At 48.1% G+C, this 22,786-nt stretch overlaps 1 protein-coding gene across 1 annotated transcript; it reads left to right on the top strand.

Moving 5' to 3' along the window:
- The first annotated feature begins 1,244 nt into the window (after nucleotides 1–1,244).
- ALDH2 (aldehyde dehydrogenase 2 family member) lies at nucleotides 1,245–21,189 on the top strand. Its single transcript, XM_034790814.1, has 13 exons — nucleotides 1,245–1,418; nucleotides 7,288–7,392; nucleotides 9,686–9,826; nucleotides 10,897–10,976; nucleotides 12,326–12,437; nucleotides 13,791–13,919; nucleotides 14,506–14,619; nucleotides 15,840–15,942; nucleotides 16,732–16,916; nucleotides 17,314–17,478; nucleotides 18,334–18,491; nucleotides 19,433–19,547; nucleotides 20,487–21,189. The coding sequence occupies exons 1-13, from the start codon at nucleotides 1,260–1,262 to the stop codon at nucleotides 20,517–20,519; spliced, it is 1,599 nt and encodes a 532-aa protein (XP_034646705.1). The 5' UTR covers nucleotides 1,245–1,259; the 3' UTR covers nucleotides 20,520–21,189.
- Nucleotides 21,190–22,786: the final 1,597 nt, after the last annotated feature.

The raw sequence follows: 22,786 nt of genomic DNA, 5'->3' as shown, positions 1-22,786 counted from the left end.
GCGCAGCCAAACAAATAATCTGGTGCCCAGACATGTGTAACCTGCCCCGTTCTGTCCAGGCCGCACACACAGCAGCTCCGCGTGTGCTTCCCATAGCGAAGGGGGAGTGCGGGTTGGACTAGCACATGCTGAAATCAGGGAGCAGTGGCACGGGGCTTGGCTTAGACCTGGAGGTTTTGAAGAGTGTCTGCAGTTTAGAACGAGCTTCCCAGTCCATGTTCCACAGCCCTGGGTTAGCGGGGCTCAGCCAGTGCTCCAAAAGTAGCTGTGTAGACAGCGCTTTGACGTTGAGGCTTGGGCTAGGACGCCTGGGCAGGGGCTCAGAGTGGAGCTGATCGGCCTGGGCAGACCCCTGGACGTGGATCCTTGTTGCAGTCATTAGGGCTTGGGAGGAGGCGAGTCCATCCGTGGGACACAACTAGCAGGATTAGGTCCTACCTATTAATATTGTGCAAGAGACGCACATGAGGAAGGATGGTCCAGGGGGTAGGGCACTAGCCTGAGACCTGGGAGATGTAGGTTAAATTCCCTGCTCCACCCCAGTCTCCCTGTGTGACCTTGGGCAAACCAGGCAGTTGGCCTCTCTGTGCCTCAGTTTCCCCATCTGTAGGACCGTAAGAGGGCTGCCCTACTCAGAAGGCAGTTTAAAGGATGTGCGGTGCCCAGGTGCTATAGTGATGAGGGGACCATACAAGTAACTAATAGAGAGACAGACACGGACCACAAGGGGATGCATTAGATGAAGTCCTGGTTCCTGCCACAGCCCCCTGGGCTTAGGGGGTCCAGAGGTCCTGATTTTAGAGGGGCAGCAGTCCCAATCTTCAGGGCTTTGTCTTACATAGGCGCCTAATTCCCCCAGGATTTTTCACACTTGCTCTCTGGTCACCTAGTACGTGGCCGGTGCCCACTTGGCAAACCTGGCACCGACCTGCCCGGGTCAGACAGACCCTCCGCGGGGGGATGAGCGGAGGCGACGCGTCCAAAGCGCTTGGACGGGCAGCAGCCCCCTTAGCCCCGCGCTAGCCTGCGGGCCAGCAGAGGCGAGCCCGGCCGGGGCCCTTCGCCCTTCGCCAGGCGAGCTTGGCGCTGCTGCGGCTACAGCGGGGCCGGGGAGCGGCAGGACGGAGCTCGCTGGAGCCCGCCAGGCCCGAGCTACAGCTACCGAGCCGGGGCAGCCAGCTCCCCGCGCCCACGTGCTCCGGGGCCCGGACCCGCCCCCGGGCCGCGCCCCCCCCGTGGCTGCATCCGCGGCTCGCCCCATGGCCCTGCGTCTCCCCAGTGCCAGGATGCTGCGTGCGGCCGCGCTGGGCTCCCGGCTGTGGGGCCGGGCGGCTCCGGCCCAGCTCGCCAGCCCCTTCTCGGCCGCGGCCCCCGCCATCCCCGCCCCCAACCCCCGCCCGGAGATCGCCTACAACAAGGTAGGGGGCGGGCGGGCCGGGGGGTTCGAGCCCGGCCCGCGGGCGCGGCAGCGCGGCGCAGGGGGTGTCTGCGGGGCCCGGCTTCTCTGCAGCCCGCGGGGCTGCCACCGACCCTCCCTCCCGCTGTCGGCCTGGGCGGCTTGGGAGCGGCCGGACGGGAGCCCTGCAGCCGCGAGCGGCCGGGCTGGGCTGCAGCCAGCGCCCCCTCCCAGAAGCGAGCTTGGCACGGGCAGGGCCCCGGGCCCGGGGGGATCCCTGCCCGCTGCTCCCCTTTGCCCTGGGGCTGCGGCTGGGTAATGCCTGGCGAGAGCGGAGCCGGGCCCGGCCCTACGGCTCCCTGCCCGAGGTCGGGCTCGGGGCTGGCCGAGCAGCGGGGCCCCGCCGGGCATCGCAGCCTGAGCGGGGGCAGTGGCGTTTCCACCCCCGTCTCCCCCAGGGAGGCTTGGCCCCAGCAACCGCCCCAGGCGGCCTCTCTCTTCTCCTTGCCTCCCTCCCAGGGCCCCCAGCGCAGTGCTGAGCGCGGACAGGACAGCGCTGGGGCTCCTGCTCAAAGCGCAGCCCCTAAAAGAGCATCAAACGGCCTGAAAAGTTGTTTGCCCTCCTTGTGACCTGGGCCTTACGGCAAAGCAGATTGACCTAGCTCAGCTGGTAGAGCATCAGACATTCAATCGGAGGGTCCAGGGTTCATCTCCTTGGTCAGGGGCCGTCAGCCTCTCCAGCTGTGTCACGCACCTACAGCTAAGACCGTTGTCTCTGCAGAATCCTCTGTTGCAGCGGTAAATGGTGTACCCAAAGTTGCTAATAAACTGAGTTACTATAGGACCAACCCTCTAATAAAAACAATCTTCAGCAATGTTCCCTCTTCACGGTCAGGCTGTCTGTCCGCTCTGCAAGCAATGGACTCGCTGCATTTTATTCTGGGCTGCAGCGGCTGCTTTATTGTGGGGGTTGTTTTTAAAGTAAAAACAAGGCCATGGTACTGGCCTGGCATTTGCAACCTGCGTCCTGGTGTGCGGAGGGTGGAACGAATTTGCAAGTCCCTAAGTGCTGTCAGTTCCCAAAGTGCTGCAAGTGGAGGGTTACATAGGACTTTGCTTGTCTCTGTAACCTGTCCTCCACAAAGGGTTGTGCAAATACCAAGTGCAAAGCAAACTGAAACCTGCCTCCTGTGACAAACTCCAAAATAATCTCTTTGCACGGTGCTGGAAAGACTCTGCCCCACAAAACTAGATGACAGCACAAAGCACTCTGGATTAACCGCCCTCCAAAATGGCTTATTCTTCATGGATTAATGTTGTTTACCAAGGCATCTGTATTTGGTCACATAAACAGGCACTGCCAAACCTCCTTTTAAAAGCTTCCTTACCTGCTTTCATAACACCTGAGATTAGGTTAAACTACATTAATGCTGAAGTTTGACTTTTTTTTCCCATGTAAATGCTACAAGGCAAATATAAATACAGTCCGAATACTACCATCTTCTTTATTGGTGGTGAGCAGGAAGCCGAACAGAACAGGCCTGCAGAGCATTTAAATGCTATGTCTTTTGTTGCAAGACATTCTTTTAAAAAAACAAAAAGAACCCATCGCAACTGGTCTTAATGCAAGTAATGTAGAGTCTATTGGTCTTCGCAAGCAATGCAGTCAGTTCCTGCATCTGGCCAATAAAGCAAGTTGTCCTCCACTCTGTGTGCGTGTGTGCGTGTGTGTGTGTAAATTCAAGCTGAGTCACGACTGTCACTGTGTTCTACACTTCTTAGCTCAATTGCTGTCACCATTGCAAATGAATAGAGCGAAAACAAGTCGATCCATTGGCTAGGATTTAGCATGCATCCTGGGTATGTTGTTTTGCCTAGACTATCTTCTACTTTTCCTTCACTGTTATCTCAGGTCAGCTGTTTTGTCAGCTTTAACGATGAAAAATGAAATGTGACTAAACCCTGGACAAATACAAGCTTACAACTGCTGCGTCACTGTGTTTGAGTAACAACTGTATATGAATCAGTTGCTTCTATAGGGGAATTTGCTTGCTTTCGCTTATTGTGCAACGTCACTCTGATAAAAGCGCTGTGGTCTTTGCACTGAGACTTTGCTTTGGGTGCCTGCGTTTGGCTTCTGAAAGATCTCTCACCTCAGTTAATGTGACAGCTATGCTAGCGTTGAGTATTTCGTGCAAACTATATCCCATGTCGCTCTGACAAAGCTACAGTAACAGCAGAGAGAAACTGGACTTATTTTTGTCCTTTTAAAAAAACGTTTACAGCTCCTCAGCTCAGGGACTGTCTGGAATAGTTTGTGGCCCTAGTGCCTAGCACAGTGCAGCTGGGCTCCTGAGTGGGGCTTTTGTGTAATGCTCCCATCAGAAGAGCAAAACAATGTCTAGAAAAGACATGACGATAGAGCGGATGAGGCAGAAACTGACCACAGTGGGTCCTTAGCAATACTTGGTTGTTCCAGATGGCAGGAGCTGCAGAGAAAAACCTTGCCCTAGTGGTGGGGAGATTGTGTGAAGGGACAGCAGTAGCCGTTGCTAACTGAGCAGTGAGGGGGAATCGAGAGACTTCAGTGATGTACGCTAGTAAACACATCCTGAAACCTTCCTAAATGAAGGCTGTAATTCCTGAATCTGGCAACCTACTGAAGCGCCCAGGTGCCAGTTTGCTTTATAATGTCATTAGGAGTTGCATTAATCTGTCCTCACTGGCTAAATGCAAACTGAGTCTGTGTTTAGAGCAGGTCTTCACTACCCACCGGATTGGTGGGTAGCAATCGATCTACTGGGGATCGACTTATCGCGTCTAGTGAAGACGCGATAAAATCGATCCTCGATGGCTCTGCCGTCGACTCCGGAAATCCACCGCGGCAAGAGGCGGCAGCAGAGTCGACGGTGGCGCGGCAGCGGTCGACTCGCCGCCGTCCTCACAGCCAGGTAAGTCGACCTAAAATACGCGACTTCAGCTACGCTATTCACGTAGCTGAAGTTGCGTATCTTAGGTCGACCCCCCTCCCTCCCGTAGTGTAGCCCTTTTCTTCTCTAGTTCTGATGGGAATCATGGGGGGGAGGGGGAATTTGTATGGAAAAATTGTTTATAAACTAAGGCCTAAATGACGCTGAGTCTGCAGATGGAGATCCAAGGAACAAGCTCTGAAGCGCACTGCAAACTGGCAAGTGTGGGAAATGCAATGGAGTGGGAGGAGGGTTGTATCCTTGCTTAAAACAGCATCCGCTGCCAAACTCTGATGTTAAGCATCTAAGCAAACTAGACAGCTGCGACTAGAGCGTGTATTGCAGTCACGTGTAAAAAGCCCTGATAAGGAGCGGTGTTCTATTGTGTTACCTGTGTTTATTTTACCTCCTGTATGAGCAGCAGGGTGGATTTGATTTAAATCAGGAAGACTCGATTTAATCATGGTTTTCTACACAAAAGCGCATTCTTGGTTGTTATAACCTTAATACATATTCTTCACAACTCGGAGATAGATGTAGGTTTCATTTTTAGAAGGTACACACTATACATTTTTAAACAGTGATTTATTTTGAAAACTTTTCAGATAGTTTTACAGCTATATCAGAAAATGAATGCTTGTTTGGTTATTTCATTTACCAAAGGTAATTGAAGCAGATAGTTCACTTCCCAATGACTTCATAAATATCTCCAATTCAACAGGTTAATCATTAATATTTGGCGGATTTTCTTGCCATGCTGTATCAGGTGGAGAACATCACCAGACAGACATTTAAATTGTTTTATTTAACTAAAACAACAATGTTATGGAGTCTGGATTTTTTTTCTTCAACAGCAAACATAATATTTTAACAAAACAAGCATATGTCCCTCGCTTCTCATATTTATCTCCAGACTTCTTCTTCTTGTCCAGATCTATTCCGCCTCCAACAATCTTCTATTCACTGAACTTTTTGAAACTTTGCACTTTTAGAGAGAGGTAAGGGATTGACTCTTTGTACACAAATTTGCAGAGGGACAATAGAGTTTAGGTCTGTTATTTTTCATCTTTATTTATTTAAAAATATGTTTGCTGTTAACAAGTATGTTACCTCTGGAGACACAAATCCACAGTCTGAGAACTGCAAAACTAAGTATCTCTGATGGTATCTTCTAGACTGAGCACTGAGCCCCATTGGGTAGATAGAAAATTAACCTAAATAATCTATACAGAAGCCCCTGGAACCCCATAAAATTGGGTCCCTAATCCATGAACTATTGGAACTCATTTACAAAACTTTTCTTAAACATGACATGAATATATTGTCTCATACTATAGAATTAGAATTTATAATCCCTATTCCATGATGAGATATCTTTGAGCTATAATGTATCTTTATCTTTAGATAAAATGCTTTTTGAGGAAAAAAATCTATCAAAAAAATCCGATTTTTTTTTTTATTTGATTTTTATCCACCCTGATGAACAGAGTAGACACAGTTCTTGCCCTCTGCAGCTTAGTCTAATTTGAGACAAGATAGAACAAGTGAGTGTAGCAAACAGGAGAGTGAAGGAGTTGTCTCTTGCTTGTTACACAACATACATAATACGAAGAACCCACATGGGCAAGTGAGTTCCAGATATCCGTGCCTACTCCCTGGACGCACTGTGCAAGCTACGTGTAAATGCTGCAGCTCTGGCAGAGGGCTGGTGGTTTCTGAAACACTGAGGGTGCACTCCCTATTGAAAGGGATACAGCCCTATTCCTATACAGTACGCAGGGCAAGAGTAAGATCATGCCGTTGAATAGGTAGCTGTTGCAAAACTTGGTAGCTGCGTTTTGGACTGGAGGGGTTGATCTGAATGTCACAGTGGCCAGGATGGAGGAGGGGACACACAACCTAAGGCACTGCCTTGTGTATATCTTGGAGCCCTAGCCTGGGCGTAGAATTGTAGGACTGGAAGGCACACAAATAAGCACAACAGGGTCAATAAGGGCATATTTTGTTGTCTTTCCTGGTGGCTTATGTCTTGCTCTGTTTGTCGCCTGCCCCACTCTGCCCCATGTCTTGCTCTGTTTGTCGCCTGCCCCACTCTGCCCCATGTCTTGCTCTGTTTGTCGCCTGCCCCACTCTGCCCCTATTTACTCTAGTTTCACAAAATATTTAGAACTGGGGGGAGGGAAGGAAGATGCCCTTTGTCAATAAGCAGAAGGTCTTTCCGGTGGGTGCTGTTCCCTCTGCTCGCTAGCTTGTCTGGGCAGGAGGAGTGCCTAAGCATGCCCTGGGGTCTCTGGCAGAGGTGGCTGGGTGAAGTCTGTCCATTGATCTAGTCTAGATACCACACTCATTGTTCTGGTATCCAGGGACCTGGAGGGGTTCTCTGCCTCACTCCCAAAGGGATATGTGTGGGCTGGGATGTCTACAAAATGGGACAGTTGCACAAATGGCTACCCTACCATGGCAGAGTCTAGCACAGGGAGTCTGTTGTTATGGGGTCCCAGTGGCTGCAGCTGTGTCTCTTGTGGATCATGCACTGGTCAGTTTATCTCCCTAGAATGAGGGGTTTTGATGCTGTCCTGACTCAACGCGTGACTATGGATTCCTCCCTTCCCGTGCAGTTTTGCCTGATCCAAAATGCTGTGAGATTAGCTGTGTACGGCTTAATGACTGCTCCTCAGAAACCTTTTGCACGTGGCACGTCTGAGGGGTTTTCTTTTTGAAAGCTCTGGTGGGAAGTAGCTTTTCGATGACTCTCTAGTGTTTTGCATGTTAAAAATTATATGCAGAGCCACACACATTTAATTTGAACTGCTTAAGGTGCAGAGCTGTGCTTCCAGCTTCCAGCACCAAACAATAGAGCTTCCAGATTAGATGACTCTCGGGCCTGAATACTTAAGTCTCTCTCTTTTTTTTGAATTACAGATTTTCATAAACAATGAATGGCATGATGCAGTCAGCAAGAAAATCTTCCCTTCTGTCAACCCAGCAACGGGGGAAGTTATCTGCCAGGTTGCTGAGGGAGACAAGGTAACTGCTGTCCTTATAAGATCTCAGAGACTGATAGGTATTGACTTACAAAATCATGGCATAAAAAGAGATCATGTACATGTCTCTTTATAACCCCTGTCCAGAAACATGTTTGCTCTCTATTCTTTATCCTGCAAGTGCCTTAATGCCATGTTATGGGAAACTACTACATTTACTGTATATAAAGAAGTGTCAGTGTTGCTTTCCTATCTAGCTTTGCTCTGCTCCTAATCAAAGGCAGGAAGCCAAACAGGCAGTGAGGATACTTAGCTGTTATATGGTGCTTTACTATTCTCTGCCCTATCCCAGAAAGATGGCTATTTTTCCCCCATTTTGAACCTTGGGAGACTGCCGCAGAAAGATGAAGTAACTCAAGGCCACCAATGAGTAAGCATCGGCGCCTGGATTAGAACTGCGGAGGGGTGGTGAAGAACAGGCTGAGCTCCCAATGTTGGGATCAGTCTTTGCAGAATGTTCCTGCCCCAGGAAAGGACAGAAGCCAGCATTGGGGGGGTGCCAGAGGGCTCTGTATGTGACGTAGGTGCTGTAAAACAGGACTGGAGGCTTGGAGGGGTTCCAGTGAAATGGAAGGGATGGTTGTTTTATCAGCAGAACAAAAGGGACCTGATCATGCTGAGCACCTCGTACTGCAGTAGTGCCTAAGGACCCTGATGTACACGTGCTCCACATAGGCATACGGGAACAGAAACTCTTCCAAAGAGCTTATAGTCCAGAAAGACACGAGAAGAATTCTCTCGATTTTTACAAGCGGGGAATCGAGGCACAGACAGATGAAGTGACTCACCCAAGGTTGCTCGGAGTCCAGGCAGTGCCAAGGATTGAACTCAGATATCCTGAGTCCCTATTCAGTGCCTTAACTACAAGGCCAACCTTCTTCTCTCAACTGGTCGATTTATGCTGTTGTCGGAGGAGGGGGAGGAAATCACTGGGATTTCTGCATTCCCTGGTAATCCGCTTCATATGCCAAAAATGGGAACTGACTAGAAACAATAAACACCATAAAATAGAGAGATACTGGATTCTAAATTGAATCAGCCATGCTAAACCTAAACAAATCCAACTAGAGAGTTCAGAAGTCACCCCCCCCCGCCCTTGTCCTGTGTCGCCAGAGGATCTAAAGTAAATATTAGCTCAGCAGATGCTGCCGCTGAAATATGCCTTGTGTAAACATGCTTGGCTTTCCCCAGGATAGTCGCCTTTATGTGGGGATGTTTGCTCAGCCCTATACACCCGTTCTTTTCAAATATAATTGCATAACGTTCTCTCCGGATGCAGCATGCAGTGCTGGGCAGGCTACAGCTGGGTTGACAAACAGTGACTCTGCGAAACGCACACAAGCTGGAATCCGCCTGCAGAGGCTCGGCTGACGGCAGGGCTGGGTTTTCCGTGTATGAAAGATGCTACCTGATCTTATCAAGGCGATAACAGGAGCTCTCTGGTGTCACTGGGATGGACGTTCTGTTCCCTCCCACAATCCAGCGACCTTCTTAGCCAGTGGCTGGCAGCTGTATTTTGAAGGGGGAGGGTTTCTTTTAGTTGCATGAAGTTCATGAATAAATCATTGCTTTGACTTATCCACTGTAACGCCAGTGTTTGGCAGTGCTGATGTGGGATTATCCAGCTCTGAGGATGGGACTTTTGCAGCCTCTCCACCACTCCCTTCAACTGAGCCAAAGGGGGGGGTGGAATCAGAACAGGCTGGCACCTACCATCCTGTCGTCCAAGACATTGACACAGGAGACCGTCTCTCCTTCCGGCGAGGGCAAAGGTGGCCAGACTGCATGGCTGCTGGCTCCTGAGTGACAGCCCTTCCACCAATGAGGCCTTGCCCAGCATCAATCTGCATTAGGGCAGAGGACGGATCCCAGTTTCCCGTCTAACATACGTATGTGATGAGACACACAAGGTTTTGTCCCCCTGCCTATGCCATGACTCGGAGTACAGCGCTGCTACACACAGCACTCAGCCTCCCACCGCCCTGGGAGACAGGTCAGTATTAACCCCCAGGCAAACAGCAGGGGACTAACCTGGCACAGGGACCTAGTGTAGAAACTAAGTATACAGTTTAGAGAATGCGCCGGGGACCCAGAAAGTCCTGACTCCTAGTGCAGGCTGCATTTCAGCTTCCTCGGTCTTTCTCCTGCGCCACTTCTCGCCAGCCTCTCTCATTTCTTTTTCCCTCTGAGTGCGGCCTGTTCCATACAACCTCAGATTAGGCGGTGTGGGAGGGGAGCACTGTCCACTCAGCCTCTCTGTCTGGTTTCCTCCTCAGGCGGATGTGGACAAGGCCGTGCAGGCGGCCAAGGCAGCCTTCCAGCTGGGCTCGCCTTGGAGACGGATGGACGCCTCTCACCGGGGGAAGCTGCTGTACCGCCTCGCTGACCTGATTGAGAGAGATCGGGCTTACCTGGCCGTGCGTATCGTGCTCCCTGGATGTACTCTCTGTCCTCCCCGGGGTGGTGCAGTCTAGTAACGCTGTCTGCTGGGCACTGCCGGTCTGGTTCAGCTGGGTATGGGAAGGATTCGGGCAGTGTCGCCAGAGGTGGATACGGCCGTCTCGGGGGAGGGGAGCTCGCTTGTGCGCTTGGCTGCATGCGGGAGGAGCTGGCTGTTGCAGCTCATGCACTAACGGCAGCTCTGTGGGGTACGAAGGGTAAACAAGCCACTCATCATGTTCGGCAACCCGTTCCTGCAGTCAGAGCAAAGGAGGGACCCGACTGCTTGTTCCTGTCTGCAGCGGCTCTGGCCCAGGCTTGGAACTCTCTGAACTGGCAGACGCCAGAGGCTCTTTCGCCATCAGGACTGAGTGCTCTGAGCATGCAGCAGGTGTGACCTCTGCTAGAAGGGCCTTGCAGCCTCTCGGCCAGTCCTGCTCTTGCACTGCTCTGAATCTTGCACTGTCAAAGACGGGGGAGCTAGCCTGGTTTTACTGAGCGCAGACTTTCATCCCAAGAGTCTCACTGCCTGAAGCCTCGCGGCACACTGCTGAAACAAACCCATCTGGCCCAGCCAAGGGCCTGCAGCCTCATTGCTTCCCCTACCGCTCATAAGCACGATGATAGTGATCACGACTACACTGCTCTGTCTCATTAGTGGGGAAAGGAATAACTGACTGTCCAGACTCTACCTTCGGCTGTCTTTTGGGGTGTCTGATGGTCTGACAGCTCCGTGTGCTGCAGCATGGGGTGATCCAGCTCAGGTCTTCAGCCTGGAGTTTGGAATAGCTGTGGGGTCAGTATACTCTGCCCTAGGAGAGGGGAGAAGAGGACCTTGGATCAGTCCCTTCTACCTTTCAAAAGACCCATAGCCCATGCAAGGAAGGAGAGGGAGGGAGTCTTCACAGTGTTGGGCATTTGGGGCTAGGTAGGAAGAGCTAAATGCAGAACTTGTCAAAGAGGAAACCCAGAGTCAGGCTCACCTTGGGCTGTGGCTGGGAGTCAGGGCTGGGACTATTCAAATAGGAGTTTGTAACTCTCTTCGTAGGAGCTGGAAACTCTGGATAATGGCAAACCGTACTCCATCGCCTACTTAGTGGATCTGGACATGGTAACCAAATGTATCAGGTAGGAGTTTGTTTTCTTCATGCAACGACGAGAGCAAGTCCATGTGAAGTGCTGTGAAGTCTGGCATTCAGCTGATCTGTGGTAGCTGGAGATCTGCAAATGTTGCTGTGTGGTGGGAATTCTGTCTGGGTGCTGCTGTAATTTGAGCATACTAGCTGGTTAGACTTGATCTGACCTGATGGCCTGAGGCAGGGTGAAATGCACCCCAAGCCAGTGACACTCACTTTTAATCAGTTCAGCCAGGTTAATGCAGTCAGCTGCTTCCTCAGTATGGCTCTGGAACGCGCATCTCCAAATCCTGCCTTCCTAAAGCCACATACCAACCCTGAAAGATGCTATTGGCAAATCTGAGACCTCTGAACTTGTTAAACGCATCGTAAAGAGTAATGGGCCGCTGTGAGTCCTGGCTAGACCCAAACAATCTGTTTCTGCTGTTTGTATTCAACTTGCTGTCTATAAAGCAAGGAAAATACTAACCTGTGAGTCCGGCGTCTGAAGATGTGCCAATGTTCAGGTGCTGGCTAGAGGCTGGGTGGAGGCTTCCTGTGATGAGTATTTTACACTGGCAGAATCCTGTCCTTGGGGCTTGTCCAGTTTTGAGCTGAACTTAGCTCAGTGGCATAGCTCAGCGGAATGCATGTTGCTAAAAGTAGCCTTGCCAGATGCTCATGAAATCATTAGCCGAGGAACACACAACCTGCTCTGCCAAGTGATAAGGAACCAAGTGATAAGGAACCAAGTGATAAGGAACCAAGGAATGTCAGTGATATTTGATTTGCCTATCAAAAAAACCCCCATGCTGGACTAATGGGTTTACATAGTCACATAGGTGGGCATGCCCACTCTGGGAGCGAAATAAGGCCTGTACCCTGTAAAGCTTGCAGTGAGTACTGAGCTTAGACTGCTTTGAAGGGGCTCTCGCTCAACCCTAATGCACCGTATATTTAAAAAAAAAAAAAAAAAAAGTGATTTCAGGTGACCTGAGGCTCTTAGCAATGTTGTGGCTTTTCCATTCAGGTCCCTTTTAAAATCAGTGTTTGAGAAACATTCTTCTTTGAGTCGTGGTCCCTATGTGTATTCCAAATATGGGGGCACATGCGTGCCATGTGCTGGAGCCAGGAGATTTTTTGTAGCAGAGTCTGTTGACCCACATGTGCGTCATGCGTCAACTCGTGTCTCAGGCACGGTTATATTAGGTCATGCGGGGCGACGCCTCTGTGGTTCCCTCTTATTGCCACAGGGTCAGAGTCTGAATCCCTGCCTGAGATGTTAAAAAAAAAAATTCACTCTTATTCCTAAGTGGGAGACTTCTTGTCCTAAACCAATGACTAAAACAATGTGATTGTCAGGTACTACGCTGGCTGGGCTGACAAATGTCATGGAAAAACCATTCCCCTAGATGGAGACTTCTTCAGTTACACAAGACATGAGCCAGTAGGGATCTGTGGACAGATCATCCCGGTAAGTAAAATGTATCATGGGCCTACAGAAATGTACCTTGGCATAGAGAGTAACATTAAAATGCAAGTTTCTGGCCTCTGCGAGGCACGATTTCGCTTTAATACTGAGGGAAATTACGCTTAGTAGCCCTTTACGTTGCTCTGGCAGTGAGGAAGCAGACTTGATGTAATTGTCAATCCGACTCTGTGCATCCAGCTGTGAATGAGAGAATTCGAACCCTCTTTACTGCAAGTTCCTCATTTACACTTATAGCTCAGATCTGATGCAACTTCATTTGTATCTAATCTTATTTCTATGAATTGCTGTGGACATAAAATAGTGTGTAACGATTACCTTGCTAGAGATCAGACATGGTTGTGATGCACTGTGCTTGTGTGTCTACTAATGAGCAGGAATTGGATGTGAACCTTTAATTCTGGAATCTTAATCTGTTAGCGAGTTTAGCATGAACTTTTTCATAATCAAGCTCTTGCAGACACTCCACTATCAATGTTTCAAACCAACTCATGGGCGATTAGAAGAGGCCTGGTTTCCAACAGTTAAGATTACAACTTTCAAGTTAGACATAACTTTTGTAAATAGACATCCCCCAAAATACGTCACTCATTTAAAAATAGCATATCTTGAGAGGCAGAGACCCAGCTCTTCACTCTATCTACTAATCTCCTCTGTGTTTGTTCCTAACTATTTGATAGTCTCCAGAAGTGAGTGAACAGCTCTCCTGTTCAGTCAACTCTAGCTATGGGAATTTAACTTAATCTTCTACTTCTTGGCCCCCATCGGATGAGCCATGCAGGTATTTGCAGTTAATGCTGCACCCATGTCTAGAATATCCCAGGAAGGACGGCCTTGAGGTTTCTGCACTTGACTGGGATGTGGAGTTTTGGGTTCCGTTCTTAGCTCTGCTTGGATCCTGTGATGGGGTGTGTGATTTACATATTAATAAGTAATGAAATGAATAAAAACTTCTAAGATACAAGGCCAGAGGTCAGGCCCATAATGTAGAATCATTTAAGTAAGTTTTCAGGAAGTCGTTTTAAGTGTCAATGAAAAGGCTTTAACTTTTTTTGTATCAAAACTTAAACTTCTGCAGTTCCTTCTTACCAGCGCATGAACCAAGGGCAGGGATAGCGAAAGGAACCACAAATTTATAATCCAGGGTGTTAGTAAGGCAGGGATGGAAAGGGAGACAAATACAGGGTTGGATCCACAGCTGGTGAAAGTGACTTCAGTGGAGATGAACCAACTACAGAAGCTGGGGATCTGTCAGACCCTTATTCATCTCTCCAATGAATTCAAATGGAGAGTCAGTATTTTCAAATGGAGTCAAGAAGGTTTCCTTGTGTCTTGCAGTGGAATTTCCCACTTCTGATGCAGGCGTGGAAAATCGGGCCCGCCTTGGCCACTGGGAATGTGGTTGTGATGAAAGTGGCTGAGCAAACACCCCTGACAGCTCTTTATGTGGCCAGTCTGATCAAAGAGGTGAGAGAAAAAGCTGGTTCTGACTTATACTTCCATCTGTGGTTGTGCAATGTGCTATGACCACACAGCAACACACAAAGAGTGGGTTACAGGAACCTATATGAGGCAGGGGCCATGGTGGTGGAGGAGCAGCCAGAGCAAAAAGTTGCCATGGCCGAAGAGGAAAAACGTGTTTTGGGTTTTTTTAAACGAATTCCAGCACCTAGACTAACCAGATGTCATTTCTGTCCCTGCCCTTCTTCCCGGCAGATACAGGAGATGCTGCTTTAGAATTGGGATGGAGTTTTCAATGGACTTCAGTGGGCTAACTAAGCAAAACAAACTTAAATGAATGCTGTCCCTTTAAGTTAGCCGGGGGTCACCTAAACTGGCAATCTGGCTTTAAGCTACTGGAGGCAGGTGTCTGTGGTCTAGCAAAGTCCTTAAAAGGCTGCAGCCTGGAGGATGTGAGTGAAGTGGAGAGGAGCTTTGTTTTTTGGGGGGCAGGGTATTGGAGGTTGGTGTGACTGACAGGGCTACGGGTCCTCTTGATTTGTAAAGGGAATAATAAAGTAACATCAGTTTTCTTTGGCTGGTGAACTTACAGGCTGGATTCCCACCAGGGGTGGTTAATATTGTTCCCGGCTATGGGCCCACTGCAGGGGCTGCCATTGCGTCCCACATGGAAGTAGATAAAGTGGCCTTCACTGGCTCCACTGAGGTAAGACGCGGCAGGTCTGCATCTCTGTCAACCGTCTCGTGTAGGTGGCCTGTGTAAAATTTATGTTCTGTATCAAACGCTAAAAAACTGTTTTGCCTTAGTTTTAAAAACACAGCTGTCTTTAAGCACCATGAGTGATTTGTAACCAAACTAAGCCTTACTCTGTTCAGATGGTCTTTTTGGAACGGTTCTTCTTAAAGAAGTTTGCCTTTGGGCTGCTTCTTTGTAGGTGAAGTTTAATCTCTGTGCAGACTTCAATGATTCAGCTAAAATGCAGACAATGAAGGGATTATAAGGAAACCGCTGACAGATACCTAACACCAGTAACCCAGCCAGGTGACGCAATAAACTCTATCAGGTGCTGAAATATCTAGGATGCTGGGAGATACACAACACGCTGATTTTAAATTCTGTATGTCTCTCTCAAATCAAATCCACACAAGCTGTACATCTGTGTCCAGCTCTGCTTGGTCAGAGGTTCTGATGTCTGTCATTACTGTTGATTTTTGTTACCGCCTAGACTTCCTTAATGAAATCGGAGTGGAGTACAACAACATGGCTCTTATAGTGTATGTCCTTGCACTAGCTGCTTGAAAAGCATTAGGACAAAATCAGACCCTTCACTGCAATGCCCGAAAGCATCAGAGTAACACAGAGCAGCTATAAGAGTTGCTTAGTACAGTGGTTCATAAACTTTTTAGTAAGGTGACCCACCAACTGTATTTTGTCTCTCTCTTTTTTGTGTGTGACCCCCAGGGTCCAAATTTTGGGGGGGAAATCATAGGCCAACATCCTTCGCCACTGCCACCGCCTGCTCCTTGCCCCACCAAGAAGGCTCCGATCTCCCACCTTCTGTCCTGGCACCACAACCCTAATCCCAGGCCGGAGGGAAGGCCCTGAAGTGGGGCGGGGAGGGGGTGCGTTTGGTTTGGAGAGTGAGCTGGCCCCGCATTTAACCCCACGGGGCTGGGCCCAGCTCCTCGCTCTGGGCGTTGTGGTGCACAGGTTGAAGTGCCATTCACTCAAATTTGGCCCAGCCACTCCCTCCATTGTGACAGGAGTTGCTGCTTTGGGGTGAGTGCAGAGCAGGCTTGCTCTCTAACCCCCCACCTCCCAGGGCCTCCACAACCCACATGGAACCTTCCATCCACTAATCATTTGGGAAACCCTAGCTGAGAGGTGTTTATTTCCTAATCTTGATTCTGCTCCTTCCGATACAGGTTGGCCATCTGATCCAGAAGGCTGCAGCAGAGAGTAACCTGAAGAGAGTGACGCTGGAGCTTGGCGGGAAGAGCCCAAATATCATCATGTCTGATGCTGATAGTAAGCACCGGCTCAGTGCAGTGTTTGAATTGTAGCTCTCGGGATGGCTTTTTGCAGCCAGGATTTGGGAAAGGCTGGAAGGTTCTAACAGTGTTTCCCACATAAGCTCTTATATGGAGGGACACTCTGGATTCCTGTTGACGGCGCCACCTGGCTAGTGTCTTAGAGTATAGGTGCATCTTGGGAGGAGTATCTTACACACAATGAGGCAGCCAAAATGGTGTATCAGCATTTCCTCACAAAACAATGGAGGGCGTGGGTGGGGATGGGGGAACTAATTTACCCACAAATTACACTTCTTTGTTGTTTTCCTGCAGACCTCTCACATCTTTTACTCATTCTTTTGGGTAGTGTTTCCTCCCATTCTTTCTTCCATTAGGTTTTGCTTCACTGCTGTGCCTGCCTCTTTCTAACCTCTTGCATTTTTTCTTAGTTCTCTCTCCTATTTCTCTTCCATGTGGATTTGCGTGTGTGCGTGCACCTCTCACTTGAGCCAAGAAACTGGCATGCTCTGTAAGTGGTGGTGGGGGAAGGAAATTTTGCTGGATCCGAAACAACTTTTCCGATTTGTTTAATTTCTAATAGACACTGCAGTTTGGGTAGAATTTGATCTAAATAAAGACTTGTTCAGCATGTAGATCCACATTCACACCCTTGCTATAAGAGCAGTAGAACTTTCCATATGAAGTGACATGAGCGGACGGGAGTTCATAACCCCGACGTTCTTGCTGTTGGCATGAGGAAGATTCTCCCCTAAGCCATTTTTTGAATTTTTGCCATCTTTCCTAGTGGACTGGGCTGTCGAGCAAGCCCACTTTGCCCTATTCTTCAACCAAGGCCAGTGCTGCTGTGCTGGATCCCGGACGTATGTCCAAGAAGATGTATATCATGAGTTCGTAGAGAGAAGCATTGAGAGAGCCAAGTCCAGGGTGGTTGGAAACCCATTTGACTCTCAAACTGAACAGGGACCTCAGGTGAGAGCATGAAGCTTCAGTTTTCCTTCTCTTGAGATGCTACTTGATTGTGCATTGAAACTTGACACTGTATCCATGAACCAGTAGGCTAGAAGGTACTTGGCACTCACATGCCTAACTTGCGTTAACTGTTGCCCGTTATCTAAATGAAATGGGGATGAATGAACTGGCTTAGATAATCACTTGACCTCAAAATACTCCATCTGAAACTATTAGATACAGCAATTTCTGCCCTTGCAGACTGGCTTAGGAATCTGTCTAAATGCAGCATTGTTGTTCTATTCACGCCTTCCTAATTCCATATAAAGAACTGGTGTATATAGACCAGAATGTGGTGGAATCCTTTTCTCTCTCCATAAGGATCAAACTGACCTATCGCTATTCTTTTTGATCTTAGGTAGATGAAGAGCAGTTTAAGAAGATCCTTGGCTACATCAGCACTGGGAAGCAGGAAGGAGCCAAACTGCTTTGTGGTGGCAATCCTGCTGCAGACAGGGGCTATTTCATCCAGCCGACCATCTTTGGAGATGTGCAGGACAACATGACCATTGCTACAGAGGAGGTCAGAACAACTGATTTGTAAATCTCTCTTTTCTCTAACTTTCTGCCAAGTGTCGTCTTTCTTTTTTGTTTTATCTCTTGATGCTAGGGACTACAAGTAACAGAATTCCATAAATTATTATCTGAACTCTAACTCTTGCTAGAATCAGAAGAAAAATGGACAAACCATCATCCAGAAATGTTTTTCATTTAGATTTTTAAGGCTAGAAGGGACCAGTGTGATAATTTAGTCTGACTTCCTGCATAATACAAGCCAGAGAACCTCACCTAGTAGTTTCTGCATCAAGACTGTAACTTTTGTTGCAGCTATAGGCTAGACCAGGGGTTGGCAACCTTTCAGAAGTGGTGTGCCGAGTCTTCATTTATTCACTTGAATTTAAGATTTTGCGTGCCAGGAATACATTTTAACGTTTTTAGAAGGTCTCTTTCTATAAGTCTATAATATATTAACTAAACTATTATTGTATGTAAAGTAAATAAGGTTTTTAAAATGTTTAAGAAGCTTAATTTAAAATTAAATTAAAATGCAGAGCTCCTTGGACTGGTGGCCAGGACCCGGGCAGTGTGAGTGCCACAGAAAATCAGCTCTCGTGCCATAGGTTGCCTACCTAGGGTGACCAGACGTCCCGATATTTAGGCGTTTGTCCTGTGTCCTGACCGATGTTTGGTCAGGACGCAATTTGTCCCGATATTTTTTTTTTTCTTCCGCCAGTGGGACTCTTTCACCCCCTCCCCCCCCCGTGTCCCGATATTTTCTTCATCCCATCTGGTCACCTTATGCCTACCCCTGGGCTAGACTACGTGTTTTTTTTGTTTGTTTGTTTGTTTTTTAATATGTCCTGTTTTGATTTCACAGATATTTGGGCCAGTTATGCAGCTCTTGAAGTTCAAAACCATTGAGGAAGTCATTGAGAGAGCAAATAACTCCAAGTATGGTCTGGCAGCAGCAGTCTTCACGAAAGATCTTGACAAAGCAAACCACGTGTCCCAGGCATTGCGGGCTGGAACTGTCTGGTAAGAGTCTTCTACACACAGGATCTCTATTGCCAAATCCTTCCCCTGAGTTTTTTTTTAAAGCTGTGGCTTTCTCATTCAAGCTGCCTCCTTCATTAAATGTATAAACTGTGTTTTATTACACACCTTGGTGCAGGTACAAAACTAAAAACCAAACCAAATGTCAAAAGTCTCAAACACTAATAAAATCCCCAACCTTCCTCTGGCAAAATCTGTGCAAACAGATGAGCCTTGAAGAGTAGACGGAGGCTTGGTGGGTGGGATGGAAGAAACAAGGGGGGGTGGGACCTTGCCAACTCCCAGCCCTCTACCACTTGAATTTAGAAGCTGTTAGGTAAGCAGAGAGGTTTGTGCCGTCTTGGCTGCTGCAGCACAATACAAAAAGAGCGGTGTGGCTAAGGTAGTCAGGGCTTTTACTTTAAAAGTCAAAACGTCTTGAACTGTATTGTAGAAACAAACTGGAATCTAGTGAAAATTCTGGAACCCCAGCATCTCGCTTTCCCTTCTAGAAATGGCATGGAGTAAGCAGGTAGTCAGTATTTAAAGGTGGCCAGATAGAGGCAGCCTCAATGCTTGGTGTGCTGACAGGAGACCTGAATTGAATACCTGACTCTGTCTTGATGTCTGGGTCAGTGGGGGTGAGGTTAGTACTCAACCAGCAGAGGAGTGATCGTTGTACCTTATTTCCACCCCCCGCCCCTTCCCCAGACACACACCCTTCCCGCCTGACTCTCTGATGGATGCTGAATTGTGCCTCCTCTGGATCTGCTTGACCAAAAGGGTGGTATGTGGGAGAGAATCTTTGTAGATGTGGACTACTTGCTGTAACTGAATCTGAGGAAATGTTCATCTCTTAATCATGGAGACTTTCATGGAAAGGCCTTGGTACTGTAGATGCTCTGGAGCGACAAACTGCTTCTAAGGTTTGATTTCCATTCCAGGATAAACTGTTATGATGTGTTTGGAGCTCAGGCCCCATTTGGTGGGTACAAAGCATCTGGGAATGGGCGAGAGTTGGGGGAATATGGCCTGGAGGCATATACAGAAGTGAAAACTGTGAGTATCAAAGCGCGCCAGAGGAAAACACTAGAGATCTGGGCTTTGTACCTTTTGACACAAGCCTGCTAGAAGAATGAAGTTGGCCCTCAGCATTCAGGGTCACGAACCGTCCTCTTTTCATTTATCACTTTAATTCTTGTAGCTCTGAATTTTATGCTTCTAAAATAACACAACGTTTGGCACTTGCTTAGCATGTTTTATTAGAGAATGCCTGAGCACTTCACAAATGGTAAATAAACTTCACATACCTCTGTGAGGTAGGACAGCTAACCTCTGCCTCAAGTTTCCTCACCTGTAAAATGAGGATGCGTGACTTGCTCAAAATCTCAGTGAGGCAATGGCAGAACTGAGGCATCCTGGGTTCTATTCTAACTTCCAGTTTATTGCCCCACTGAACACTATCTTCAAGAAACCTCTTAGAATCCCCCCGTTTTAAGTGCATTTGATTTGTAAAGAATGAGTGGGCTAGTAATGAACTCATTTGGGAAAGAAATTAAGCCTGCATTTCTGAAGAACATGTGCTGCCTAGAAACTTGAATATCAGCCACTTAATAGTTGGAGTGTAGTTTGTTCTTGGAATGGGAGACCTCCAAGCAGTGCTGACTATTTAAGTGCCACTCTTCCATCCAAATCAAGATTGAATCCATGCCTTCACATGTGTGATATTAGAAGAAAGGAAACTACTAAACTGAAAGTCCAGAAAAGTGAGCTCTGTTGAACTGTAAAATTGTGGTAAAAACCCACCACATGGTGCACTTAAAACTAGAGTATAGAGGATGAGTGAGCCACAGGGAATAATCAGTAACAGGGATGACCTAATGTCTCTTCCAGTTCTAATTTCTGTGGTATTTATACTCGAGCAATGGGAAGGGAACAAAGTGAATCTTATAAATAACCCTTCAAATATAGGAAACTAACCCATATTATTCTTTCTAGGTAACAATAAAAGTTCCACAGAAGAACTCTTAAGGAACATGCTAGTTGCTCCATGCAGCTGAACCCTTCTATGGAATTGAAGTTTAATGGGATAAGAACATGGGGAAACCCTTCTTAAAGCAAGCAAAACCTGAAGTCCATAAGTGCAAAGTACATTAACTTTTTTTTAATGTTTCTAAAGATTTTTTTTGTTTTGTTTAAAGTGCCTGAGGCAATTTCTTGTTCTCTGCTTGCCTGAAACTTCATTTAGCTTTAACTTTTTTTATACCAAACATAATTCTCTGTGCACTAGCGTTACACATTTGGGTAACCTTGTTTGCATTTGTCTGAAGAATCTAATGTGCTCTTTTTGAAATCATTTGCCTGCTTTATGAAAATATCACTACTAGAGACTACCAATTAATTGCTTATAATTGGCTTGCTATTATATATAAAAATAAATCTATTTGCCTGATTTATGAGAGTACTCGCCACTGACATGCATGAGCAGAATTTGGCCCTCTAACCTAGCAGCAGAGATCAGGAAGATACTGTGTTACACAAACTATAGCTACTAACTCTGAATGTATGACTTTTTTGATAATCTGAATTACTCTGAATCTAGGTAAAGTCTAAGCTTTTTCTTTCCTACCCTGTCATCTGTGAAATATCTTCTTGTACTATTTGCCCTTTCATAATAAACATACTGGTGTTTAACCTGCCAGACTATGGGAAAGTTAATCCTATATTTTGGTTGAGTTTAGGGATTGTTATATTCCAAAACTGTTAACCCAAATTAAAGTGCACGCAGAAGTTAACGTTTTCATACATCAGATACTCAACAAGTACTACCAATTTTGATACTAATTTCAGGAATTATGCCTTGGATAAAGTCTATGAAAAACAAAGCTAACTTCAGAAAAAACACAGTCTACCACCTTTAATGTTCAGCTTCAGTTTTCTGCAAAGAAACAGCTGAAGCATTCAGAATTTCCTAGCAGAAATATTACCTTTACTTTGTATGGGTAATATATCCCTGTCCTTCATTAATCGGTGCTCTAAAAGAGAAAAACTAAAGAATTTCATTACCCAGATAATCTTCTCTGCCTCCAGAAAAAGGCAAATACTTCAAACTGGATGTAACAATATAACCTCTGTGATGTAGCTTCTTACCTGAGCCAAATGGATGAGATTTTTTTCCCTTTTAAAATGGCTGGGGGGAGGAGACACTGCAGGTGAATGGCATTAGGTTGCCATCTACAGGACACTAACCTTTCCCATTATTGTGGAAGTTTACACCTATGCCTATAACCGCAACAGCTGTTGCTGTTTAACTGAAGCTTATTCTCAGTAGACGATAGATGCACTTTTCCCCCCTTTCACTGAGGGTCCCTGCGTGCCGATTATGCTGATGGCTTTGGATGATGTGGCCCTGTTTACACTAGACACAATTTGTTTGCCCCCATTACCAGTCTCAGTAGTAACTGCTGACACATGCTGCAGTGTTGGAAGGGCCCGAGCCCAAGGCCCCTGCAGCGAGCTCAGGTTTTTCAGCAGCTGCCAGGGTGCAGAACCCCGGTCGCTACCAGAAGGGGACAGGGCACAAATAACGTCACCACGGCCAGGCTTTCGCCCGGGGAAAGGGCTCCGGGCTTCTCTGCCGCAGGAACCGCCAGGCCCCCGTTAGCCTCGGCGCTGAGCGCCCCACGCCGCCGCCGCAGCGAGCGAGGCACTTCCCCCCCTGGGCACAGGGAAGCGCAGCCGGGCTGGGGCAGAGCGGGAACCCGGGTCTCTCCAGTTCACGTCCCCGGCGCCCTGCCTCAGCGCGGGACTTCCCTGAACAAGGCCCCGGCCCCGCCAGTCCCCCCCCGCTACCCCCCAACGACACAGGCTCGGGGAGTCTCGCCTCCGCCCCTCGGGCCTCACACGGAGCGGGCCGAGCCCTAGGGAGCCGGCTACGGCTATGGCCCCACCCCCACAGCCGAGCTATCACGGCGACGACAGGCCCGTAGGCTGACACCGCCGCGACCCCAGCGCAAAATGGCGCTTCAGACTGGCCTCGGCCCGGCCCAAATTTCATTGGCCGGAAATCTCGCGAGATCTCGGGCGGGACTGTCCCGCCATGACCCATCTCGCTGGTGCAGGCTCTTTCGGGACATTTTCGCGCAGTGGGCGGGTCCTAGCTGGCTCTAGGGCGGAGCTACGGAGGGGGGGCGGATCTGGTTTCTCGCTCCGCCCCTTCCCCCGCTTGTTTGGCCTCATCTGCCCCATATCTCTTACGTCATCAGTGAGCGCCTCAAAGGTCGAAGGCCCTCTAAGGG

The sequence above is a fragment of the Trachemys scripta genome, chromosome 15 (assembly GCF_013100865.1).
Source record: "Trachemys scripta elegans isolate TJP31775 chromosome 15, CAS_Tse_1.0, whole genome shotgun sequence".
NCBI lineage: Eukaryota > Metazoa > Chordata > Testudines > Emydidae > Trachemys > Trachemys scripta.
This window is presented reverse-complemented; position numbering and strand designations above follow the sequence as displayed.